This window comes from Anolis sagrei, chromosome 5, assembly GCF_037176765.1.
Source record: "Anolis sagrei isolate rAnoSag1 chromosome 5, rAnoSag1.mat, whole genome shotgun sequence".
In the NCBI taxonomy this organism is placed as follows: Eukaryota; Metazoa; Chordata; class Lepidosauria; order Squamata; family Dactyloidae; genus Anolis; species Anolis sagrei.
The window spans coordinates 53,741,992-53,767,067 of record NC_090025.1 but is presented as its reverse complement, the minus strand read 5'-3'; the positions used below and the strand labels follow the sequence as shown (position 1 = coordinate 53,767,067).

The 25,076-nt window shown below is 38.1% G+C and overlaps 1 protein-coding gene across 1 annotated transcript; it reads right to left on the bottom strand.

Moving 5' to 3' along the window:
• Positions 1-701: 701 nt before the first annotated feature.
• Positions 702-22,304, bottom strand: LOC132777255 (transmembrane protein 144-like). Its single transcript, XM_067468475.1, has 11 exons — positions 22,241-22,304; positions 17,792-17,914; positions 12,982-13,081; positions 11,555-11,635; positions 11,362-11,439; positions 10,806-10,889; positions 10,443-10,561; positions 7,904-8,023; positions 5,539-5,636; positions 3,151-3,204; positions 702-785 (listed from the first exon to the last, which is right to left on the bottom strand). The coding sequence occupies exons 2-11, from the start codon at positions 17,910-17,912 to the stop codon at positions 702-704; spliced, it is 939 nt and encodes a 312-aa protein (XP_067324576.1). The 5' UTR covers positions 17,913-17,914; positions 22,241-22,304.
• Between the last annotated feature and the right edge of the window lie 2,772 nt (positions 22,305-25,076).

The following is a 25,076-nucleotide window of genomic DNA, read 5'->3' as shown; positions in this document are numbered from 1 at the left end:
CAGAAGTCATTAATGTCAATAGGGTGGACTATTAAATCCATTCTCCTGTTTCCATGGTAAATTCTCCCCTATGAACCATCAAGGCTATTGAGATCTTCTGGGGGGGGGGGCTGCTCTTGGTCCCACCACCCTCGCAGTCATGGTTGGTGGGGACGAGGGACAGGGCCTTCTCGGTGGTGGCTCCCCAGCTTTGGCACTCCCTCCCACTAGAGATCAGATCTGTCCCCTCCCTCCTGACGTTCAGGAAATTACTAAAAACCTGGCTCTGGGATGTGGCATTTGAGGACTGAACCTAAAACCTCTCCCAGTGATGAATTATGATGAACTGTACGACTATGACTATGACTGGATTGACGATTTGGCTTAGGAAATTGTAATGATGATGTTTTTATTGTACTGTATTGTACTATTTTAATATGTAATGACTTGTACTTGGTGTTCTTTATATGATTGTATTTTATATATGCTGTAAACCAACCTGAGTCCCTCGTCGAGGTGAGAAGGCCGGTATAGAAAACTTCTAAATAAATAAATAAAATAAAATATGTTATTCGTATAGAAATATCTTACTGTAGTCTCCAATTCTGGGAGGTTTAATATAAAATGTAAAAGTTTTAAATTCAGTCTTTATATATAATTTGCACACATACACAAAGTTTATTAGTTGATGGTGCCATCTGCTGGTTCAAGCGATGTTATCTTCAGGCTTTCCAAAAAGATGTTGAAAGTGATCCAGCCAAAATGAAGCAAAATCCTACTATGAGCAACACATAGTTTTTCAGTCCCTGCAGAAATATAGAATGGGTTGGAAATACAAGAGATTCAAGAAATATAACATGACATTATCTGCATCGCATTGTAGATCAGCAGATTCATACCAGTGTTGATTTATCAGTACAAGCTTTATAATGACCTCATCATATGGGCCACCAGAATGGCCACTAATCATCGCCAATCTGGCGGTGGGACGTGGGGACTCCATTGCCTTGCATCACCCGGCTTCCCCCTCACCTCATCCCACCGGGGGAAGCGCCCACTGCCTGGCTTCCCCCCCCCCCCCCATTCATTCCAATTGAACATGGGAAGTCTCCCATACTTCCACAGCAGTGGCACATGCTGGATCCTCTATAGTTTTGCAAAAGAGCCCCAATAGAAGTAGTTCTACATGGTGGTATGGGAGCTGGTGAGCTCTGTCTCAAAACTATAGAGGACCCGGTGTTTGCTGCCAAAAGTTACTCCGTCTGATGAGGTCATAAGAAAATTAAAGTCCAGGTATCCTATACCTAGTATAGGAATACAGTAGCTGTACAACATACATCCAGTTAGCCAAATGAACTGCATTACATGAGCTTATTACATTAGCCAGTAGTTGGACTCTGGGTAAGCTAAAACGTTTTTGAAATTGAATCACTCACTATTTCTTTGCATTTCCTAACTAACTGAATCATTGTGAGGATAAAATAGCATGACACAAATATACTGCTGCTGATATATCGGATAGCAATTACTACCTTGACATAATTACCCATAGGCTAGTTAACTTTACGTTAGGAAATTTTCACACTTTTACAGTTATAACATTAGGTTAGTACTGCCATTGCATTGCAACAACTTATAGAATTCTGGAATTTATAGCTTGGTGACACACTAGAACTATCTGGCACAGAATTCTAAAAATCTCCTTCTGAATGCCATAGGATGTTGCCATGGCAGTCAAAATAGAAACGTAGTGCTATAACTCTATAGTGCGAAAGGTCCCCTGAACAATCATGCTGTATTTTATGTGTCTCTGCCTTTAATTAAGGTTTAGAAATGTGTGTTGGTGCATAGTGTTTCCATCTGGTAAGAATGGTTTACTATGGAACATTATTTCTGTTGCAGATCAGTACTGGTGTTATCATTTAAAGGCCTAAAGAGCTTAGGTTCAAGGTGTCAGGATGTCTGTACCAGCTTGGAACGAGCTGCTCTATCTACCCCATGACATGAATGTTGAGAGGGGGTGGCGAGAAGAAGGATGGGAGCATATAGAGATAAGAACCATCTGGACTGGGGAGAAACAACACTGTAGGATAGCTATGGTGGGAATGGAATTAGCCAGTAGAGGGAGAATGGGATGGTGGATGATATACACAGGAGGTTTGGTGGGAAACCTTCAGTACTATCTTCCTATTAATTGTGGTAAGACGGAAATATAGCTGTATCCAAGGATTTGTCTTTGGGAGCGTGCTTTTATTCGTAGAGCTTCCCAAGTTCTGACACAAGGGCATATGTACACTGACACTTAATTCAGGGCTGATTCATCATGCTACACACCCGATTGGCTCAAAAGATTTCCCCACAGGGGCTTCTCCAGGTGACATGGATGTGGCAGGGAGTTCCCATCGCTCAACAATCCGAATTCAGTTCTGTGCCACTGGAAAACTACCCTAACTGACCCCCTTTCCCCCCATGTCGCAGCGGTGTCTTGTCACAACACAGGACCTACATTTTTTTCCTTCCCTTCCCTTGAAATCAGTGAAGGCAAGGGAAGAGGAAGGGGAGGAAAATTCTCCTCCTCTTCCTCCTCCCTTGTCTGTGCTTCCTGCCTCAACATGGACCAGGGTGGAATATCATCCAATTTCCTGGGATGGCAGTTGCAGCTGGTTCCGTGTAAGCTACTACCCTAAGTCACGGGGAAACCCAAATTCTGAACCAGAATTCAGACTTTCCCCTGACTTTTGGTAATGTGGAGCAAGGTGAGTGAAGGCAAGTTGAGTGGAGCAAGGTGAGTTTTGATAACAACTTCCATCTAATGGTTTGAAAAGTCAAACGGGGGGGGGGGGGGGGGGAGAGAGAGAAGGTACAAGAGATTTGTGCTTCCTTTCTCTTGACTAGTCTGGAACATCCAAGTCTGAACTCACACATCTTGCCAGGAGGGAAATACATTGACATAACATCTAATTGTAAGCCACATTGTGTCCTTCGGGAGATTTTGCGGGATATAAATAAAGTTAATAATAAATAAATAAATAAATAATACTTCAACTGTATCATGAAGAAAGTGTGCAACTCAGTTCCCCAGTGCTTTTTCCCTCTCAGTCTTAACACTGCTCCTCAAATGAAGATATGGCTGTAATGGCACGTGTATGTTCAGAATGTCATATCCCTTACCTTTAATTCTTTGAACACCAGCACTCCCCACACTGCAGCTATAAAGCCAGGCCCCTATAAGAACATGTTTAACATGTTTAATACATAGTGAATAATAGATAATTTGTTTGTGAGAAATTTGTTCATGTTTAACAATCTCATTTAAATTTAATAATGCATTTCATAAAATATAATTGTGCAGTGAATTATTAACTAATTATACAAACAAAAGCCTGAATCAAACCTGCAAATGGCTCTGGACAAGAATGAGGAAATTTGGCTTTTGTCTAAGCAGCTGACAGAAAGGGAAGATAGGCTTAGCTCTCATAGTACTGTGTGTTAAATTCAAACGCTTCTGCACAAAGGTGCTTCAACACTAGGTAAAAGTTTGTCACTGTCCATTTGAAGCACACCTCAGCTCCACACACCATCTCACGACTGCGGCAACTAATTTTTGTTGTATATCTTTAAGTCATTTTGATTCATGGTGACACTAAGGCAAACTGCCACAGGATTTACTTGACAATATTTGTTTATGGCCAAAGTGAGTGAATTTCCATGACTAAGTGGGAATTTGAGTCCTGGTCTCCAGACTTGTAGTCCAGAGCTGAAATCACTACACCCTAATACCACTGATGTAGATGGAATAGGCACAATGTTAACTCCCACTGTGAACTATGTGAGTGCATCTATTTGGGGAAGATAAGACATACAAGCTCAACAAGCGATGCTTTTTTCATGCAGAATAGTCAAGCCATTTCCTCAGCATCACAGTTCTTTAATCAGCTTTCATTAAAGAACACCCACATGGTCATTGTTCAAAGATATTTAGGCTTCTCTGGGATTAATTCTTTGTTGCACTCTGTAATTAATTTGGCGGGGAAACTCTCTGGATAAAGTTGACTTCTTTCTTATGTAGGCTTCTAATGTGCTTTCACACCTCAAGCAGCAGATACTAGAGAATACAAAAGGAGGTCTCTTTACAGAATCTCAACTATTACATTTTTATTATACTTGATATTACTGGATAACAAAACTGTGTCTGACATCCCTAAGTGGCCCCTTTGCGCCACAAAGGGCATTGCTCCATCATAAACACAGTTCTGCTTCTTTAAATTGAATTGTATATTTATACCGATGGATGTGAGGACCTTTGCCTCGGGCAAAAATGTCTTCGATCAACCATGGAGTCTAACTCTGCAAATTCCAGCATGGTCATGATTGCATTTTGAAAATGCAATCACATATTATCATAATAAAATAAGGAAACGAGGAAAACAGAATCTACAGAGCAAAATAGAACCTAATATATACTTCCTTATAACCAACTCCTCAAGATTGTATGTAAAACATCTGACTTCATGATACACAAATAAGTGTTTCTATACACTTAAGAAATTTCCACCAATGGTGCCCTTCACATGACATAAGCTTCAAATGTGGGCTAGAAGTATCTTCCCATTTCTAAAGTTTTTGGTTTTTCCTATCATTCCTGAGTTGATTGGCAAGTGGTTTATTCCCCAATCCCCCACGTAGCAATGTGGAAAAACACCCAATTTAACATGTGATGGGAATTCCTCATTGACTGTTTGTAAATAAAAAGATGATGTCATCATGGAAGGAGGAGCCAAGATGGGCAGAATCTATTTCTTTCTGCCACCGTTTTGGGACTGAGGAGGTATAGCAAACATGATATTCAAAACATTCAGGAGAAAACAGCAAGCATACAAATCCTTCAATTAATATCTCTGTAACTTTAGCAAGCTCCCTCTTTCAACACCCCTCCTTCCTGCGTTGGGTCATAAAAATCCTTTTGAATTCTTGTTGCTCTGAAACTGCTTTTGCCTATCAAAAGGATAGCAGAGAGAAATGTAAGAAAGCTGAAGCTTCATTCCCCTCTCCCCCTGCCACTGTAAGAACATCAAGCTAACCCTTGTATACATGTTGTTGCAAGTTGGGCTGTAAGTTGAACTCCCGAGAAAACGGGAGAAACAGTGGGGGAGACAAGCTTTTACTGTGCGATAGCAAATTGAACTGATAAATCTTAAATAAAACAGAGAAGGATTAGGTATGATGGAGATAGGAAAATCTTTCATTTAATTTCAAAACAGGGCTTGGCAAAGCTTTAGGAAAAGCCTACTCTCCCAAACACTTCACCTATTCTGTGGGATGAAGTTCAGAGAAGTTCAGAGAAGCTATTTGTTGGAGGACAAAAATCCATAATTCCTCAGTCAACATGTAAAAAGTAGTTGTAACACCGAAAAGAAAACATGCATGCCCTACCTGGCATAGAAATTTTTTTGAAGCCCCTCAAATAAGTATTCACTGTCCTGCCTTATTTCTAAACTATGCAACCAATTTTCCCCACTCCTCATTTACAGACAGATTTATGATTTTATTGCAACTTACGGCGGTGATTATTGGATAGCTGACCACAGCAGTGAAGTAATGATTTGCAATTGACCAGCCGCAACTTGAGATCGCCAACAATATACCAGAAAGTAAACCTAACAACCAATTAAAATAAAATCAATATATTCAATCTTCTACACTTTCTTCTACAACACTGTCTTCTACAACATACCATTTTATTTCTCCTCCCTATTTCTGTCACAGGGTTGGCCTGATTACATCTTAATTATACCTTTCCCCTTTCCCAAAAACAGAGAAACCATTGACCACAGAGTCCAGCATGTTACATGAAACAGGGATTTTCAAAAACTCAGACCTTCTATAGGTGTTTGGGATTTCAAATCCCAGAATACTTGACCACTTTGCATTGAAATTTAAAATATTTGTAAAAATAAAATTTGAGAACCACTGTCGAAGAGAACTGTTCCATGCACAATTGCAATTGTGCAATCCAACAATATGGGACTAAATGGACAGCTCAAAAAAGGCAGCTTCCCTAAGGGTTCATGCACACAGACCAAATGAGGTGGGATATGACACTGAATGGACTCATGACATCCACATGACAAATTTATTTATTTATTTATTTATTTATTTATTTACCATATTTATAGCCTGCCCTTCTCCACTCCAAAGGGAGCTCAAGGCGGCATTACAGATAGGCAACTATTCAATGCCATAGAAACAACATACAATTAAAATAAACATTAAAATTAATATCACATTAAAACATTTAAAACATTACATCAACTATTAATTAGGCCCATTTAACCTAATGAACACCAAGGTTAATTAATGTGGTCTTCTGTTGTGTTAATAGTTGGAGGTTCCCTGCAATTTGTGGAAGTGTAAACAGTGGGGCTAGTTCTGAATTGTAACAGGCTGTGGCTGTTCATATGGCCATCCCACATTTCCTATGCTTGGGCAGCCAGGGTACAGGGGATGGCACTTACCATCCTTTTTGTATCCTCATTTTAGGGAGAAAAAATGTTGGTGGTCTTCACATTTACCAACACTGGCTGGAGAAGACAGAAGGGGATGGAGTAGGTCATTCCTCCTTTCCTTCCTCCCGCCTCCCGTTTTGCTGTGGCCAGTGTCATTACATGTGGCAAGAAATGACAACCAGAATTTCATGTCTCCTGCTGAGCCAGAGGCCCATGGGAGGATGGAATCGGTGGTGTCTAGTGGTGCTGAACCAGACCCCTTCCATCCACCAAGCCAGCTAAGTGCTGAAACCTCTAAAAGCTACTACTAGTCAGAAATGTTATTACTGGACTAGATGGACCAACTGTGTGATTTGTATTAGGCAACATCCTATGTTGCAAAAGACATTTATTATTATTATTATTATTATTATTATTATTATTATTATTATTATCTTTATTTATACCCCGCAAAATCTCCTGAAGGACTCGATGCAGCTTACAATGGCCAAGGCCGCAACAAACAACAACATACAAATATAACAGTAAAACTCATAAGCAAATAATAAAACATCAAGCAAAGACAATAAAACACTAAAAACAATGACACATGATGCATTTAAAATCTAAAAGGCCGGGCCAAATGTAATGGACAAAATTTAAAAGTGCTAAACTTGACAGGAGGTATGTAGAGATTTTTTGGAGGTAGATGCAATGTGCAGACAATCCTAGTCTCTAACAAAGTGCATTTGGGACATGATGCCAGGAGTTTTCTAATCTGGAAAGGCACACTGGAACAGCCAGGTTTATAGAACCAAGATATGAGATTGTTACCTTAAAAACAATTTTACTTGTGAAATACTACCACTGGTAGCATACTTATAGAGGATATGCCTTCTATTATAACTTTTTCTGTTTCATATGCTAGAATTAAATAATATTTAAAATTCCCTTGATTTTGAGTAGCTTTGAAAGCTTATCTGCAGGGTAGCAGACTTTTCATTTCCATTGAAAAAATACCTAGTGATTTTAAGAATAATATACTTCAGTGTGGCACAGTACTTTGGCTACTAGGCTACAACTCTGGAGCCAAGGATCTGAATCTCCCACTGAAATATGACCTCATCAAATGGGGTGAATTTAGCGTCCTAGAATGCTTTCACCCTGTCTACTGGACGGAGTCCCATGCCGGACAAGACATGACATCGTGTGTCGTGTTATTTCCAGCAAAGGGCCCAGGTCCAGCCGGAGTGAAAGTGTCACTGGATGCTTTTCTCCCAACATAGGCCTTACTGGGAGGGCAACACCCCCTCCCCCCAAAAAAACCTGCAGCAACATATGCCAGTTACATTGTGCCTTCTTTTTAGAGAAACATGATTAAAATTTATTTGTGATGAACTTGTAATTAAAATAAAAGTGTGCATATTTCACAATTATACCTGGAATTATGGTTTCAGGATAAACTTTAGGATGATAATTTCTTACTCCGACGTAAATAAAAAAGTAGATAGTGCTAATAACAAAGACACCAATGAATTGTGCAGGGACATAATCTATATCTGAAAGAAAAGATCAAAGTGTGTGTAAAATCATTTAGGAAACGTATTCAGGAATTACATCTATTTCATCAGACACAACTATTTCATCAAACATTGCAATAATATTCTAACCACAAATGCATTGATATAAAGTATGCTTCTTCAATCTGAAATCCTCCAACTGTGGTGGATTGCACTGGACATCATGCCAGCTAGTATGATAGCTGTGGGTGTCAGGAGTCATCCTTCCCCATCAGAGGAGGGCATCAGGTTGGAGAAAACCATATAAAGTGTTTTCTGCTTTGCCATTTTTTTCTGAATTGGATGCTTCACTCCACTTGCATGTGAGCATAAACACCATTCACAATGGATGTAAATGTTGTAGTTCAGCCCATGATTGCACTTGGTACTCATGTTACTGTGGGTGTAGATCATGAGGATGCTAGGCCTGCAAGCCATCATGAGATTTTAAGTCCTGAAAATGAGCAGTCTGTGCTTCCAACAGTCAATGAAGGTCACATTCTACATGATGCAGAGGAGCTGTGCTCTAGGGGAAGCGTTCAGAGGCTGAAATCCCAGGTGCAGAAAATAATGAGTTGCAAGATAATGAGCTGGTAGATAGTATGTTTAGATTTGCAAACTTTACTTTCAATCCTAAATATCTTTCAAAATCTTTTAGAATTATTTTTATTTCTCTTATTGCTTCTGCTTGAGTTTCCATTATTAGTAAAATGTCATCAGCATAAAGATTTATCTTTGTTCATAATCTGATATCCCTTTGTTCTGCCATTGTTTCTTATTCTTTCTGCCAGAGGTTCCATTGCTAATGCAAATAGTAGAAGAGATAGAGGGCAACCTTGTTTTACTCCTCTTTCTATTTTAATGTTTTTGTTAATCCTACATTTACTCTTATTCTTGCCCTCGTGTTACTATATAATTATTTTATTATTTTAATAAATGAAGTTTCAAATCTGTAGTTACCCATTAGTTGCAACAGATAATCATGGTTTAGTGAATCAAAAGCTTTACAGATGCCTAACTTTAAGAGTGATTTTTAAAATTATGATTAAGAATGTTTCTTATAGAGTGAACAATATGTCTACCTTTCATAAAACTGTATTGAGCATCCTTTACTATTTTAGTAATAAAATATTCTTTTCACTAATATTTTTATGAATATTTTATAATCTTGATTTAGGAGGCTAATGGGTCTGTATGAATTAGGGTCTGCTGGAACTTCTTTTCCACTCTTTCGCACTGTTATTATCTCTGATTCTCTCTATGTATCTGGGGATTTCCCTCCTTTCAAAATACTGTTAAATAAATTCTTCAGTTCTGGTATGTTTATTTCATTTCTTTGTAAACCTCTGCAGTATAACAGTCACTTCCCAGGGATATTGCATTTTTTTTAGTGTGTCAATTACCTGCTCTATTTCTTGATATGTTATTTTTGTTCCTAGTTTCGTATTGCCTTCTCTATTATCTTCTGTATTTTAATAAAATCTTCATCCGTGTGTTTGTTTTTTATATAATTTCTGGTAAAACATCTACAAATATCTCTCTTATTTCCTTGCTCAAATTTACCATTTTATTATATTTATTCTTTAGCTGGATAACTCTTCCTTTCTCTTTCACATTTTTCAAATAATTAGCAATTTTTTCATTGTATTTGTATTTTATCTTTGGAAATTATTTTTCATAAACTTCTCTTTCTTCCGTAAATCCAAATTATCCATTTCTTCTCATTGTTTCTTTAATTTTTTGAATCTGCACTTGATATTTACTTTGTAATCATTTTTGTGTTTCCTCTTTTTCTCTTTTTTTCTTTATCTTGCCATTTCTTTACTGCAACTTCTTTTGCTATACAGTAACCCCTAATTACCGTTTTTGCTGTATCCCAGACTATTTCTATACTTGCTGAGTCCCTATTCTTGTTAAAGTAGTTTTTATCACTTCTAAATAGTTCTTTCTTACTTTTTTCTGTCTTGATTATCATACTTTTATATCTCCAAGTTTTTATTACCTCTGTTTCTTCTGGCTTTAACTTCGCTATAATAGGAACATGATCTGAAATCCAGATCAGTTGTGCGAAATGTATTATGTTGTAAGCCACCCCAAGTCCCCTGGGGAGAGGGGGTGGAATATAAATAAACAATATCATTATCATCATCATCATCATCATTAATATTAGTCTTCCCTATGCAAGTCAAAAGGTGACTTGAAGTCACACATATACACATACACAACGTTTAGAATTAAAGTATTGTGCCTTAATACAAGGCCTTGTGTTTCATTACAAAGCGGAATGTAGTCCCTGAAGGTTTATGGTTAAACAAATTGGTTAAGACTGCTACTATAAGGCTGCTTTTTTTAAAAATGCAACGGACTGTTATGGGTTTCCCTCTGGAGACTATTATTACAAGTATCCATTGGTCTTTACCATTCTGACTGGCTCCTTCATAGCCCACTGCATTCTTTTTGGCATGATCCTTGATGTAAAGCATTGGCACAAAACTAGAACCATACAATATCCCAGCGATCGCAGCCAGAAAGCAGCCTCTTATAGGAAAAGAAAGAAAAAAAGAAGGTAAATTCAGTATGTTTTGAGCAATGTTGTCATAGAAAACAAAGCAACATGGAAAAATGTTGATGGGTTCCCAGAAAGAGATGTCAAATGTTCTCACTACTGTAATGGGATAGTTACAAGTGTTTTATTTCTGCTGTTTTAAAATTTAACCAGAAAATGGATGTCACCAATAATAACAGGGTAGAGAAATTTATCAGAAGCATATGGTCAACATACATTGCTCTCTTTTTCAGTGGAGAAAGACTGTCCACCCATGACACATCATTGTTGTTATCAGTTTCTGTTTCAGCAGCATTGACCGGCTGTGGGTCAAGCCCATGTTCACAAACGATGATTTGCTGTTGATTAAAAAAAATGAAATCTATTGAGTCTAAAATTTCTAGAAATATTCCAACCTGGATTCTTTGGCTACACGAATTTACACTGCCATATAATTCTGTTTGAAGCAGACAATCTGCATTCAAATACTGGATTTTATAGCAGTGTAGATGAGGCCTAAATTGCCATCCCAGGATTCCATAGGCTGGAACTATGGCAGATAAAGTGGAATCATGGTGCTATAATCGCGAAGTGTGAAATGGTCACTGCACCTCTCACGCTATCATTGTGTAGCACAGAAAAGCTTAACATGCATTATTGAAGACAATCTCACATGAAGCAGGAAAGAAAGAATGCCGGGGTCTGATCGCTCCCCCACAAACCTTTAGAAAGCAAATGATCTGAATAAAGCTAAAGCCTTTCTTCCAGTGCTAAAGCATATATTTAAAATATGAAAATGGAACTTACATCATATTCTGATATAGGTGGTGAACTCTCGACATCAGTTTTCTCGAAAAGGAACACGATGATGCTGCAAAAAAACCAAAAAAACAAAACCCCACATGAAACACAAAGCTCATTGTTTCACTCCATTACATTAAAAAAAAAACTATAATAGTACAGTTATTAAGAACAACAAGAAATACCTGAGCACTGAAAGGCCAGCTCCAAAATAGCTAAAGATAGGTTCTTCAAGTGGTTTTGGGTCAATTCCTAACCAACCAAATCTGTGAACCAAAAGTAGAATTTTGTTGGTATTTTACATTTTCAAAATTAAGTGAAACTAAGAAAGAAGCCCACAGCCAGACAATATCCAGAGGAACACTGAGACAGTACAAGCAGTTCCTGGGTTGTAGACAAGATAGGTTTTGTAGGTTTCTTCTTAAGCTGGATTTGTATGTAAATCAAAACACCTACATTTTTTAACTGTAACTCCTCTCTCTCTCTCTCTCTCTCTCTCTCTTTCTCCCCCCCCCCCTCTATATATATACATACACAGTTAGATAACATAAAGAAGTCTTAAAACATCTGAGGAAATTATTTAGCTGTCTATGATGCCCCTGTTCAGAAGATTTCACCTCACTTTTGGGTTGTCACAGAAACAAGAATTGGTAATAAAGCTTCAGTGAAGACACAATTTCCCCTTGATAACTCTTCCAGGAGTGAGTTTCCCTTCCTTTCATTTCCTTTCACTTCTTATTGTCACACCCCCATTCTTAACTATGAATAGGGTGTAAGCCAGATGTCTGCAACTAAGAGGACTGCCTGTATACAGAATTTTCTGGATCTGATCTACTATATGTGCAATTGTTTACCTTCTTATTCTTTTCATTCTGTGTTGCCCTTATTGATTTGTGTTTGTTACAAAAGGATTAATATGCAACAATAATAAAGAGTAAAATAATGAAGCGTAGCAGTTAATTCAGCAAATTATTAAATCTTATATATTTTCAATTGAAAGTAGGCTCACTAATGTCTTTTTCTTTCATTTCAGAATTCTGTAGAAAAATAATCCATAGCATTCTGAAATCAAGATGTCAGCACATCAGAAGCATCTGGAGACCTGTCTACGCTGTCTTAAACTGTGTTATTTGAGTCTTATAATACAGTTTCAAATTGCATGGTAGATGGGCTCTGAGTAATGGTGCAAAAGCAATATCCAGTTCATGATAATGTTGGGATTTCCATAGCATCCCCTTCCATGCTGAAACATTGCTTAGATAGTTGTGTAGCCACTCCCGTCTCAGCTTCACAGGGTGCATAGGGGCCATGGGAAAAGGTAGAGTTGTCTTTTTGAGTGCATAGACATTGCTTCTGCAGGAGCAATTTGACATTCAGATTCTGGCCAATGTTTTGGGGTTCTAAGTAGGATCCTATTATCGCTGTACCACAACTGCTGCAAACATATATGAGCAAGAGAATGTACTTTCTCTAGACGTGACAGTCTTTGCTGAAAATATCCCTAATACACACAACGACAAACCTTAAGCCTGAGTTAAGCAGGGGGGTTGGATTTGATGGACCATGCAGTCTCTTGCAACTTGCAATTCTATGATTCTATGTGTGTCTTTACCTTGAGATGGCCCAGCCAGTGAGCAGGTTAAAAGAACCCCAGATTAAGAGACCGAGGGCTAATCCAATGGTTTTTATAATAGGAACAACCATTATGTTACCTGCACAAGGTGAAAAGAACAACAAAATCCATTGAGTCTTAATGCAATATTCATAGTTATATTATTGCAACAACAATACCTATTATGATAATACTAATGGAATAAAATAACAACCCCAATTAGGATGGGCTTAAAGAGCTAGGTATGTTTAGTGTGCAGGGGAGAAGGATGACAGGAGACATGATAGTTGTGTAAGTGTGTATAAATAAAACATTTGAAAGGATGCCATAAGGAAGAAGGAGCAAGCTTGCTTTCTGTGGCCCTAGAGACTTGGACTCAGAGCAATGGGTCCAAATTACAGGAAAGGAGATTCCACCTGAACATTGGGAAGAATTTCCTGACCATAAGAGCTGTTCATCAGTGGAACTCTCTGCCTCAGAGTGCAGTGGAAGCTCCTTCTTTGGGGCTTTGAAACAGAGGTTGGATGGCCAATGGCAAGGGGTGCTTTGATTGTGTTGCTCCTGCATGGCAGGGAGTTGGACTAGATGACCCATGTGATCTCTTCCAAGTCCTTGCTTCTATGATTCTAACTCATATAGACTGAAGAATAACAATTTATCAATACTCTCTCATGGTATAATACATAGTAATATATGGAAGTAGGGGTGAGTATCTCCCTACTTCCTTTAATTTTTTTTTAAATTAATGACACAAATATAAATGTTTTCCATATATATATAAAATAACAAAAAAGGAAAAAGGAAGAAAGGGGGGAAAAAGAGAAAAAGAAGTAAGAAAAACCATATACACAATAAATATATACATTTTGATTTTCCTCTACTTTGTGGTGTTGTATAGCTCTTGAAATGTTCTTATACACTTTATCTCCTCCTGCATCCCATGACTTTATCAATTTATACTTAAAAAACAAATGTTTTGCTTATGTCTCCTTTCTTTCTTCTTCAAATTAATATTTTCATCTTTTCTTTTTAAAATAATCTTTAACTCTCAATCCGTTTGAGTCCCCCCCCCCCCCTTGGTTTGTTGATATCAAATATGTCAGCCTGTCCATAGTCATAATTTCCATTATTTTCAGTATCCATTGATCAGCCGTCGGTAATTCTTTGCTTCTCCAGTTTCTGGCCTAGACTATCCTTGCAGCCGTGGAAATTTTTCTGTTTTCTGTCTTGGATTTCCCTCCAAAATTTCTTTGCATTTTTGCACGACCATCATGAATGGCAGAACGTGCCCAACTGTTCCCCACATTTCCAACATTTGTTTTTTATAGCATTTTTCCAATCTTTGTGGGGTGATGTACTACCGGTACATCATTTTATACCAATTTTCCTTAAAGTCAGAAGTGTGTGTGTGTGTGTGTGTGTGTGTATTTGACTATTCAATCCTGAATTTACTTGGTTTTCTTGGCCCATTCTAGCAGTCTTTTATATATTTTGGTAATATTTTTTTTCTTTTTTTATCCTAAAAGGAATCTTTTTCTGCAAATCCAATCTTATCATTGCTGAAATATTCTTTTATCTGGATATATATATATATATATATATATATCGTGTCAGGAGTGACTCCTGGTGTGAGAGAATTGGCCATCTGCAAGGACGTTGCCCAGGGGACGCCTGGATGATTTGATGTTTTTATCATCCTTGTGGGAGGCTTCTCTCATGTCCCCGCACGAGGAGCTGGAGCTGATAGAGGGAGTTCATCCGCCTCTCCCCGGATTCGAACCTGCGACCTGTTGGTCTTCAGTCCTGCCGGCACAGGGCTTTAACCCACTGCGCCACCGGGGGCTCCTTCCATCTGGATATATTGGAACCATGAAATATTCTTAAATCTTTGGTTAATATCTTCTTGTTTTCTTAATTCATATTTTCCTTTTTCTTTAATAAAGATATCACTATATTTCGGCTAAATCTCTCCTCCCAGTTCTATCCTTTGACATGCCTCTAGTGGAGAGATCCTCAGAGGGGTTTTGGAATACAGTCTTTTTTTTATATCTTTCCCAGGTTTTTATCAGAGAAGAACGAATTAAGTGATTCCCAAAGTTTTTTTACTTTCCTTTTCCCATACCAAATATAGGAATGCCACCCCATTCTTAGGTCAAATCCCTCCAGTGACAAAAACTTAAGATCTTTGGAGCATCATTAATTCCTTTATCCAAATCGAACCACATGCTTTGTAATAGAGTTTTAAACCCGGCAGCCCAAATTCTCCTCTTTTCTTATCATCTAACAAGTTATCAATTTAATTCTTGGTTTTTTCCCCAGCCAGATGAATTTTGACAGGTTTTTATTATTTATTTGTTGTTGTTGTTCATTCGTTCAGTTGTTTCTGACTCTTCATGACCTCATGGATCAGCCCACACCAGAGCTCCCTGTCCAATGAGCAGTCGGGCTTTATTTCTTGAAGTATGGACTGGTTGAATCTTCTCATTGCCCAAGGCACTCTCAGAACTTTCAGAACTTTCCTATCTTTTCTATTGGATCCTAAACAATACAAATCAGATTGTCAGCAAAAGCTCTAACCTTATATTCGTCTTTTCTAATTTTGGCTCCTTTCAGGATTGGGTTGTTTCTTATACTATTCAACAGAATCGAATAAAAATAAAAGTGGCATATTTTGAAATTTTTAGATTCAAGTGTATTTTGCTTTTTGCTTTTCGTTTGTCGTATATCTTATTTATCACATTTGGAAATTGGTACACCAGATCTATTTCTTGCATTCAAGTTTTTAAAGAAGTCTCAATGCAAACTGTCAAAGGTTTTTTCCACATCTAAGGCTAGTAGCACCATTTCTTTCTGGTTGTTTGATTGATAGTATTCAATTATATCAATAATATTTCTATATCTTTCAATTGCTGTTTTGGTAAAAAGCCTGTTTGTTTTGCTTTAATCCAACTATTTAAAAAGACTTTTAGCCTATCTGCCAAAATATTTGTAAATATTTTATAGTCAATATTTAACACTGAGACAGGTCTATAGTTTCTGACATCTGAGGGGTCCTGACCTTCTATATGCAGCATCGTGATTGTGGCAAACTTCCAGGATACAGGAATTTTTTGTTGATTTAAAATCAAATTCATTACTTTTTTAAAATATGGAGCTACTTCTTCTTCAAAAACCTTATAATATGTCATTGTCAACCCATCCGGTCCTGGGGCCTTATTTCCATCAATTCCTCTTATTGCTTTTTGCATTTCTTCTTCACTTATTTCTATATTTAAAACAACTTTCTTTGCTGGACTGTTATTTTTTGTAATTTTGATTACTTAGAAATTTAACAATATCTTCCTTTTTACTTGATCCTTAGAATATAATTTATTATAAAATTTATTAAATTGATTAGCTATTTTACTGTTGTGTAGCATTTCCCCTCAGTATAAATTTCAGTTACGTACTGTCTTTTTCCCTAATTTTACTAGCTAACCATTTTCCAGGGTTATTGGCATTTTGAAAATGTTGTGGTTTTACATATTTTAATTGCTTTGCAATCTCTTCCATTTCCAAGTAATTTTTTTAATTTCCTAGTACCGTTAAATCTTGTGCAGTTTTTTAATCCTTTGGACAGTCTTTCGATTTCTTTTCCAACCTCTTAATGCCTTCTCTTTTTTTATGTATTTCTTTATTTCTCAATTTATTTCTTTGGGCATTTTGTCGTATAAAGTATCCACACGTAACTGCCTTGCTAGCATCCCATATTCACTTAGGATGGCTGTCTTCTTTCCTTTTGTAGTAAATAGATTTTTTTCTGTTACATTTGAGGATCACATCCTTTATTCTCCTCTTTGTGAAATGGACAATCACATGTCTGATCACTTTATTTTTTCTTGAGTAGTTTGCTGTACTTATCTGATTCTCCCTGTACTTATCTGATTCTATGTTAGAATTCCATCTCCTTTTGTTGTAGTTTTGCTTATCTGGGTTCCAATTTAGCTTCTAATTTAGCTATGTTTGCTTGGAATTTGTCTTTCGTTTTCTCTAATTTTTGTTTGTCTTCTTTCATCTCCTTAATATCTTGTTGTAACTCACTGATGTCTTTTTTATGTCTCCTAATTCCTCAGTTATTTCTTTTTTCATGTTTAACATTTGGTCTTGTATTATTTTCTGGTTTTCTGGTTTTCTGATACTGTTTGTATTTCTCACATCACGTCTCTCAGACTGATGTCCTCTGAAAGGGACCCTCTTTTCCATAATACTTTATTATTATCCTTTTCCAGTTTAAATTTCTGCAAAGCCATTTCAGGTCCTGCTTCTCCTTATCTCCAGGCACTAAAAAAGTATATTCTGACTCCCCTGGCACTTAATAAATCCCAAATTATTTAGTCTGTCTCCATCTTCTGTCTTCTGGGCCTGAGAGCCCAAAAACCACTAAAAAGGTCTCCTTCCCTCCCATGACATCACTTCACGCACACCTGCTTATCTCTCTGTTTATCTCTAAGCCTTTGAGAAAAATGAGTTTGTCTTTGTTTTACATTCTGCCTCCTAATTTCAAGGTGAGTCAATCTGGAAAAACCTTTGTCTTCCACATTTTCCTCTGAAGGCTACTCTGGCCTATTCTCATGAAAACTGATACCACTTTCTCCCATTGCCTAAAACATCTCTCTCCAGGCCCCTGCTTTTTTCCACAGACTTATTGGAAATTACAGGTTGCAACTCATCATCTCTTTCCTCATCCTCTGAGCACTCAAAAGCTTAACCAATGTTTGCTGTGCTACAACATGTGCATTCTTTGAAAGAATTAGTAGTTTTTCAACATTACCTGTAGCCCATAAAAAGCCCCCAACCATAGCAAGATGCCAAAATGTTGGGAAATTCTGAATGAACTGAACCATTGCACCTACTATCCCGATGGCAAAACACAGAACCCACTGGAAGAACATTCCTAAAACCAAATAAATACAAGATGAGTTTAGCATAATAGATAATTCTTAACCAACTGCTACAAATTCTCATTTATTTTTAATATTTTATAGAGTTCTTAGACTTTGTGATGGTGAAGCCAGATTTTTTTTCCCACAGTACGGGTTAGGACCAGTGTTTTGAATTTTGGATTCTTTTCATATTTTAGAATAACTGTGTTTCCATATGTATACTTTATGTGATAACTTGGCAATAGAAGCCAAGTCTGATCAAAAATTCATTTATAATTCATCTATACCTTATAAACATAGGCAATTGTATACAATATTTTAAAATTTTGTACATGAAACCGTTTGTTTATATTGAACCATCAGAGAGAAATGATGTCACAATCACACCCACCTATGTGGACTATTTTGAACTTTGTAATGTAATATTTAGCCATGAATTACTTAAAAAATAGGTTCAACGACATTTAGGTAAGCTTTTTAAAATGAAAATGATGACAATTAAATTATTTGTGTCATGTAAAGGCATTTTAGAAAATTCTGGCTTCAAATATAAAGAATAGAAAGAAAAACAGGTGACTAGAGTTCTATATACACATTCTAGTACATTGTTGGAGGTATAAACAAAGATAATGGTTTTATAGTAGCTCAATATATTAATTATATAGGTGTCATTACAACTATATATATAACAAAGGAGTCTCCTAAGAAGAAGTCTTTGACTTCAAGGGAACTAGCATTTGATAAGCAGATGATTTGTTTTTACACGTCAGATAACTTTGTTTATAAGAGCTGTAGCAGCTCACATAGCTCTTTAAAGATTTTTGAGCCAGCTAAAGATTTGCATCTTATTGTATCCTATTGCATTTTCTCACAACGGATTAGTCATGCTAAAAAACCTGTGCTTTTATTATCCCTTCAAAATGCATATGAGAAGTATAGGTTGCTTGCCTGTAACCGTGTTTCTCCAATTGGTCACCTTAGAAATTTGCACATTTGGTATTTCCTGTGCTTGTGCAGGCAACATTGGAATCTTCTAAGAAGCCCTTTCAGTAAAAAATTGTGATAGCTCACTCTCCCCCCAGTAGGAGGGGCTACTGCATCAGTTCCTCCGCTGTGAGTAGCATCTCGAAGAGCCAAGACATGACAACAGTGGGGAGGATGGGCAGGGATGTGCAAATTTCACAGGGAACCACTCAGAGAAACATGGTTACAAGTAAGCAACCTATACTTCTCCATCATGGGTCCTATGAAATTGCACAAATGGAAGGCTACCAAGCTACTAACCTTGGCTGGTGGACATCATGCCACCAAAGAATCATAGAATCATTCAGTTGGAAGAGACTCATGGGCCAGTCAGTCCAACCCCCGACCAAGAAGCAGGAAAATTGTATTCAAAGACCCTCTGACAGATGGCCATTCAGCCTCTGTTTAAAAGCCTCCAAAGAAGGAGCCTCCACCACAGTCCAGGGCAGAGAGCTCCACTGCTGAACAGTTCTCACAGACAAGAAATCCTTCCTAATATTCAGTTGGAATCTCCTTTCCTTTGGTTTGAAGCCATCATCCTAGTCTCCAGGGCAGCAGAAAACAAGCTTGCTCCCTCCTCCCTATGACTTCCCCTCACATATTTATACATGGCCATCATGTTTCCTTTCGGCCTTCTCTTCTGAAGGCTAAACATGCTCAGCTCTTTAAGCCTCTCGTCATAGGGCTTGTTCTGCAGACACTTAGTCATTTTAGTCGCCCTGCTCTGGACACATTTCAGCTTGTCAACATCTCCCTTCAATTGTGGTGCCCAGAATTGGATACAGTATTCCAGGTGTGGTGTAGCCAAAGCAGAATAGAGGGGTAGCATGACTTCCCTGGATCTAGACACTATACTCCTATTTATGCAGGCCACAATCCCATTGGCTTTTTTTTTTGCTACCGCATGACATTGTTGTCTCATGTTTAACTTGTTGTCCACAAAGACTCCAAGATCTTTTTCACATGTACTGCTATCGAGGCAGGCGTCCCCCATTCAGATGACCTCTTGAGGGAATTAGAAGCCTGTAGTAGGGCCCTCTCCCACAAAACAATGCTTGCTCTTCCCTCTCCAGCTCGAATGCCTCCACAGTACATATTAAAGAACTACTGGACACGTGAGAGTCAGCAGTGCCTCCCACACATTTTTTTATTGATCTCCTAGACATTGTCTTAGAAAATAATTATTTTAGATTTGGATCACAATTTTATTTGCAGATTTTTGGTGTGGCTATAGGCAGCCCATTGGCCCCTTCACTACCCAACCTGTTTGTAGCCAATTTGGAACACACTAAGCCTAAGCCACATATGGATACTAAGAATTATCTTTTGCAAAGGGAAGCATTTTGGATTTTTAAGTTAAACACAGTTTTTCCTACCGGTCTTAACGATAGACTGGACCTCAGCTCCTTTTTGTAATGAGCCCTATTATCCACCTTATCTACTTGTAATTTACATTCCAGCTGACTGTTTGTAATTAGCCTTGCCTTTAAATCCTTTCTTCTGTGTAACTGCATTGCTCACTATTGAAGACCAAACTGTAGGGCCAGCGTTGTCTCATTAATAACGTGAGTAATAATGTGTGTGTAGTCTATTTCACTGGAATGCATGTCATTATCACTAAATGTTTTTGGTTTGGGTGCCTTTTTGGCATATCTATTATGTTGTTTGTTATCACCCATTTAGGAATGTATGGTGAACCACCCACTGTTATAAAGAAGACAAAATCCTGAAGAGGGGGAAGTCTCCTGAAACAAGGCAACCTCAACCCGGGGATCCTTGTTGCATTATAATTTAGTTAAGCATTACTATTTGGACAATACTTTGAACTGGACAGCAAGCATTATAATTTGGATAATATTTTGAATTGGACAGCAATTTGAACTATTTGGACTTTATTTGGACTGCATTTTGAAGACTTTTTCAAGGACTACGAGATAACCAAGTAGCACTCAGACTTGTAATTTTTGTGTGTGGTTTATATTCAGTGTATTCACACAGTTTATGTTAACATAGTTTTGTTTGGATAACAACTTGCAACTTGTATTTTGTTATTGATGATCTGGGTGCCAGTAGCTCCTTGAACTCGGCTGGAACTGAGTCAATGGGAGGGCCAGTCCTGACAGCAGTTTGAGGTCGCTGGTACACATAGTTGCGGTTGCTGACAGAGAGCCCAGTGTGGCTGAGGAGATTCATGGCATGGTAAAGTGTCCGGTAACAGCGACAGCAATTTCTCTAGGTGAATCTGCTCTGAGGGCCATTGCACATGCTCCTCTCTTTAAGTGGTAAGGGAGGGCTGGCTGGTAGGTATCCTCTTAGCAGCGACCACTGGGGGTGATGCTGGGGCGAGATGCTCCAAGGCAATAGGAACTGCATTTCCCCCCACCTTTTCTGAAGGCCTAGGCCTCTCCAAGTCTTTCTGGTGGTCTGCTGTTGTGGTGGATGGCACGGTCCTCTTGGGCTTGTGTTTGCCACCTGCAGCAACTGAAGCTGGAGGAGGAGGAGTGGCAACAGGTAAGGGCACCTCTGCGTCAGTCCCAGTAATGATCTGTTGTTCTAGAGCTTAAGGGGGCAAGAGAGCCTATTTGTATAGAAGAACCTTGAGGCACGCTTCTCAATTTTTCCAGGATTGGGAAGCGAAAGAGAGGGTAATCATACAGGATTGTGCAGCATTGCGCTCTCCCAGACAGAGAAGGCACATAGTGTGCCCATCTGAGTCGGGCAGTTTGCTCCCACATGAGGTACTCCTCTTAAAACAGGCACACATCCTGGCAGAAACATTAAACAGACCGGGTCAGGGGGTGGAGAGTCACAGAATGAAGATCTATCCAAGTCAGGGCAGGAGAAATCTGATAGTCAAAAACAATCTGGGTCAAGGGTGGAGAAATTAGAAATCTGAAAAGCAGTTTTTGAGTCAAAATCAGTCATAACAAGACAAGTCAAGAGAGAGATTCCTCATCTGTTCTATGAGCAGTGGATCAAAGGAACTGAGGCAATAACCCCTCCTACTGGCTTTATATACTCTATGGGGAGAGTGGGCAGGGCTACCATCATTTTGTACTGAAAGAGCTTTCTAGAAGATTCAAAGTTGCCTGCACATTTCACAGGGACCACAATCTCTATGAAAGCTTATGCTAAAATGTAAATTAACTTGTTTTGAATAGATAAATAAAATATTGTTAGATTGACTCATTTCCTTTCCCCATTTTCCTTTTTTGAGCTACTCAGTGTGTTGAAAGTATGTACAAATTGCACAATCAGATCTAGATCTGTACAAGGTATAATAACAGAACTTTGGTTGAAGTCGAGATAATTACCATCCCCAACGCCCAATTGCTTCACTGGTACAAAAGATGTTCCGAATAAGAGGACAGCTAATATTGAAGTAGCAAGAGCAATGCCAGATGGATATATGTGGTTGCTGCTAGCAGAGCCAGTACTTCTTTCTGGCCCATCCATCACCGTTCTTTGAGACTTGAGTGACTCTTTTAAGGAGTCACTTCAGTCTATTTCACCTACAAGTAGTGGAAATAGAGAAATAAAATATTTTATTAATTCATACTCTTTGATCCAGTCTTTCCACAAAAAACAAGGAAATGAACCTAAAACCAAACCCTTAATTTCACCACAGTAATCAGTAAACATCAAACGTTTTAGAAAACCTGTTTAAAGAGAAGTATATTCATCTCTTTTTCTAAGTAGGAAGAATAGGAATTGATCTGAATGAACAAGCAAACATGGAAACATCTAGTGGCATACAACATCTATCAACATCTGTTACTGTACAACAATTATCTTGATATTCTTTATATTAACGTGTAATAGGGAGGGATATGTTTGTCTTTTTAAAAAAATCTAAATGTATGAAGATATGCACAAAACCATCCTTTTTGTGATTTTACATGTTTTGTTCTGTAGTTATCAGCAAAGCAGCTGTGCCAGATGTAAGGAGGGAGAGGGTTAAGTTTAAATCTGAAACATTTCCGGGGGCGGGGGTGGGGTGGGGGGTTGAAACCCTGATTCAACATTGGTGTTGCCTCTTAAGTACCATCAGTGTCTCATGGCTCTGATTATGATTTGTATCCTAAAATGAGACTCAAGGTGGCTCATAATATACACTATAAAACCTAAAAAAGAGAAAAAATAAAACAGAATTAAACATCAGCAGTATCGGTGGAGGGGCAGCCACTGAGAAAGAAGGCCCGCTCTCTTGTTCCCACCAAGCAAACTTGTGATGCAGGTGAGACCGAGAGTAGGGCCTCTCTCTTGTGGATCTCTAAGCCTGGGTAGGTTTATACAAGGAGATGTGATCAGTCAAGTAGCCTGGATCTGAGCTGTATAGGGCTTTAAAGTTCATAACCAGCAGTTTGAATTGTGCCCAGATACAAACTGACAGCCAGTGGAGCTGTTGCAACAGAGTTCTTGGACATGGTGACAAGGGAAGGGAGAAGGAGCATTTCTTACATTTGACGTAGTCTTGCTCCCAGGAGGTTATTAAGGAACCATGTTCACCTTTTCTCCCTGATGCTGAAGATATGTCCTGAGAAAGAAGCTCACTAACCATACAATTTTATTATACTTATCTGCCTCTACCTCAACCTAGGAATGAGAGACCTTCAAGTCATTCTAGTGTCAGCATCCCTGCTTAGGTCACACAGGCTGTGGTTTCCTTGGTTGCGTCTATGTGCTTGAATGCAGCCCTTTATTTGCTACTGCTCTCTAACTTACCATGTGTCATAGGTAAGGGAGAAAGGTTTGTCTGGCATGCCTTATTTTTGAGAAACCAATTTTGACACATTCACATAAGTTTCTCAAAATCAAGGCATGCCAGATGAACCTTCCCCCTCCTTTTCTTTAAATTATAAGCTTGATACATGGAAAAGCTGTGAATGTAGCATATCTTGATTTCAGTAAGGCATTAGACAGGGTGCCCCATAATATTCTCTCAAAGTAACTTGTGAAAGATGACCTAGATCAGTGATGGGCAACCTTTTGAGCTTCTTGTGTCAAAATTCACCAAAAAATTGAGTGTAACTCGGGTGGGATGTCACTTCAAGAAAAAAAACCCCATTATTTCACAATATTTATAGTTTAAATAACAAAAATGTTTAATTGTAATATATAACTGTATTTAATAAACCAAAAATAATTATTTAACTAACCTGCTAAGTGACTTCTTTGTTCATCCGTCAGTTGGTTTCTTTTGTTGGTCTTGATATTATTTAACTTGTGTGGGGTGCCGTGAACTAAGATAAATGAGGGGGGGGGGGAGGAGTTATTTAACTAACCTGCCTATTTGAGCCTTTTTTGTTGCTGAATTTCATTGGCTAAATCTTCAACTGAAGATTGGTATTTTGTACACTTCAAGCCCAACAAGTACAACTAACTTCATCTTTCCTTATCAACAAAGACAGCAAATATCTTGCCTCCCCTATGGTATATTTAACAAATTTAGAGGTTCCTATTCATCGAAGGGCTTTCATCCTGGCTCGATGCCATGCTCTCCCATCAGCTGTACTCGAAGGTCGCTACCAGAAGATCCCTTTCCCAGAGAGATTCTGCCCCAGTGACAATAGAACATGTGCTCTTCCATTGCCCGTTCTATAGAGATATCCATGCCAGGCTTATCTTACCTCTGATATACAAGCACCCAGGTCATTCAGGACAATTTTATACCTCCCTGTTACTTGTAGATATTAGGGCTGGGCGGTTTCGTTTCGTTAATTCGTAATTCGTTAATAATTCGTTAATTTTTCCAATTACAAAACGATAACGAACCATTCTGGAGCAATTGTTTAAAAAAACGAATTTTTAAACACGTTTTGTAAATGCTTCGTATTTCGTTATTGTATTTGTTTCGTTATTGTTCTGAGGTCGTTTCGTTATTATTTCCGCATGTCTGGGGCAAGTTTTTTGTTTAATTAGTGAAAAAAAATTATAATATCACACCAACAGTCAAGAACAGAGGGAGAGGGAAGCTTCAGAAGTTTTTGGAGGTTTTTTAGCGTATTTCGCGGTCGCATCCGCCATTAACGAATCGATTCGTTATTGTTTTGGAAATCGATTCGTTAATGTTTTGTAATTTTTTTCACATTTACGAAATTTCGTAAATATCGAACTTTTTAAAAGGAAAATTTTGTAATTATTTTAAAT

Coding starts and splice junctions, on each gene's coding strand:
- LOC132777255 (XM_067468475.1), bottom strand. CDS start 17,912: ATGTTCTTCCAGTGGGTTCTGTGTTTTGCCATCGGGATAGTAGGTGCA. Junction 8,024..10,442: donor TGAAGGAGCCAGTCAGAATG/GTAAAGACCAAT, acceptor CTTTTCTTTCAG/ATATAGATTATGTCCCTGCA. Junction 3,205..5,538: donor GCTATCCAATAATCACCGCC/GTAAGTTGCAAT, acceptor ATGTTCTTATAG/GGGCCTGGCTTTATAGCTGC.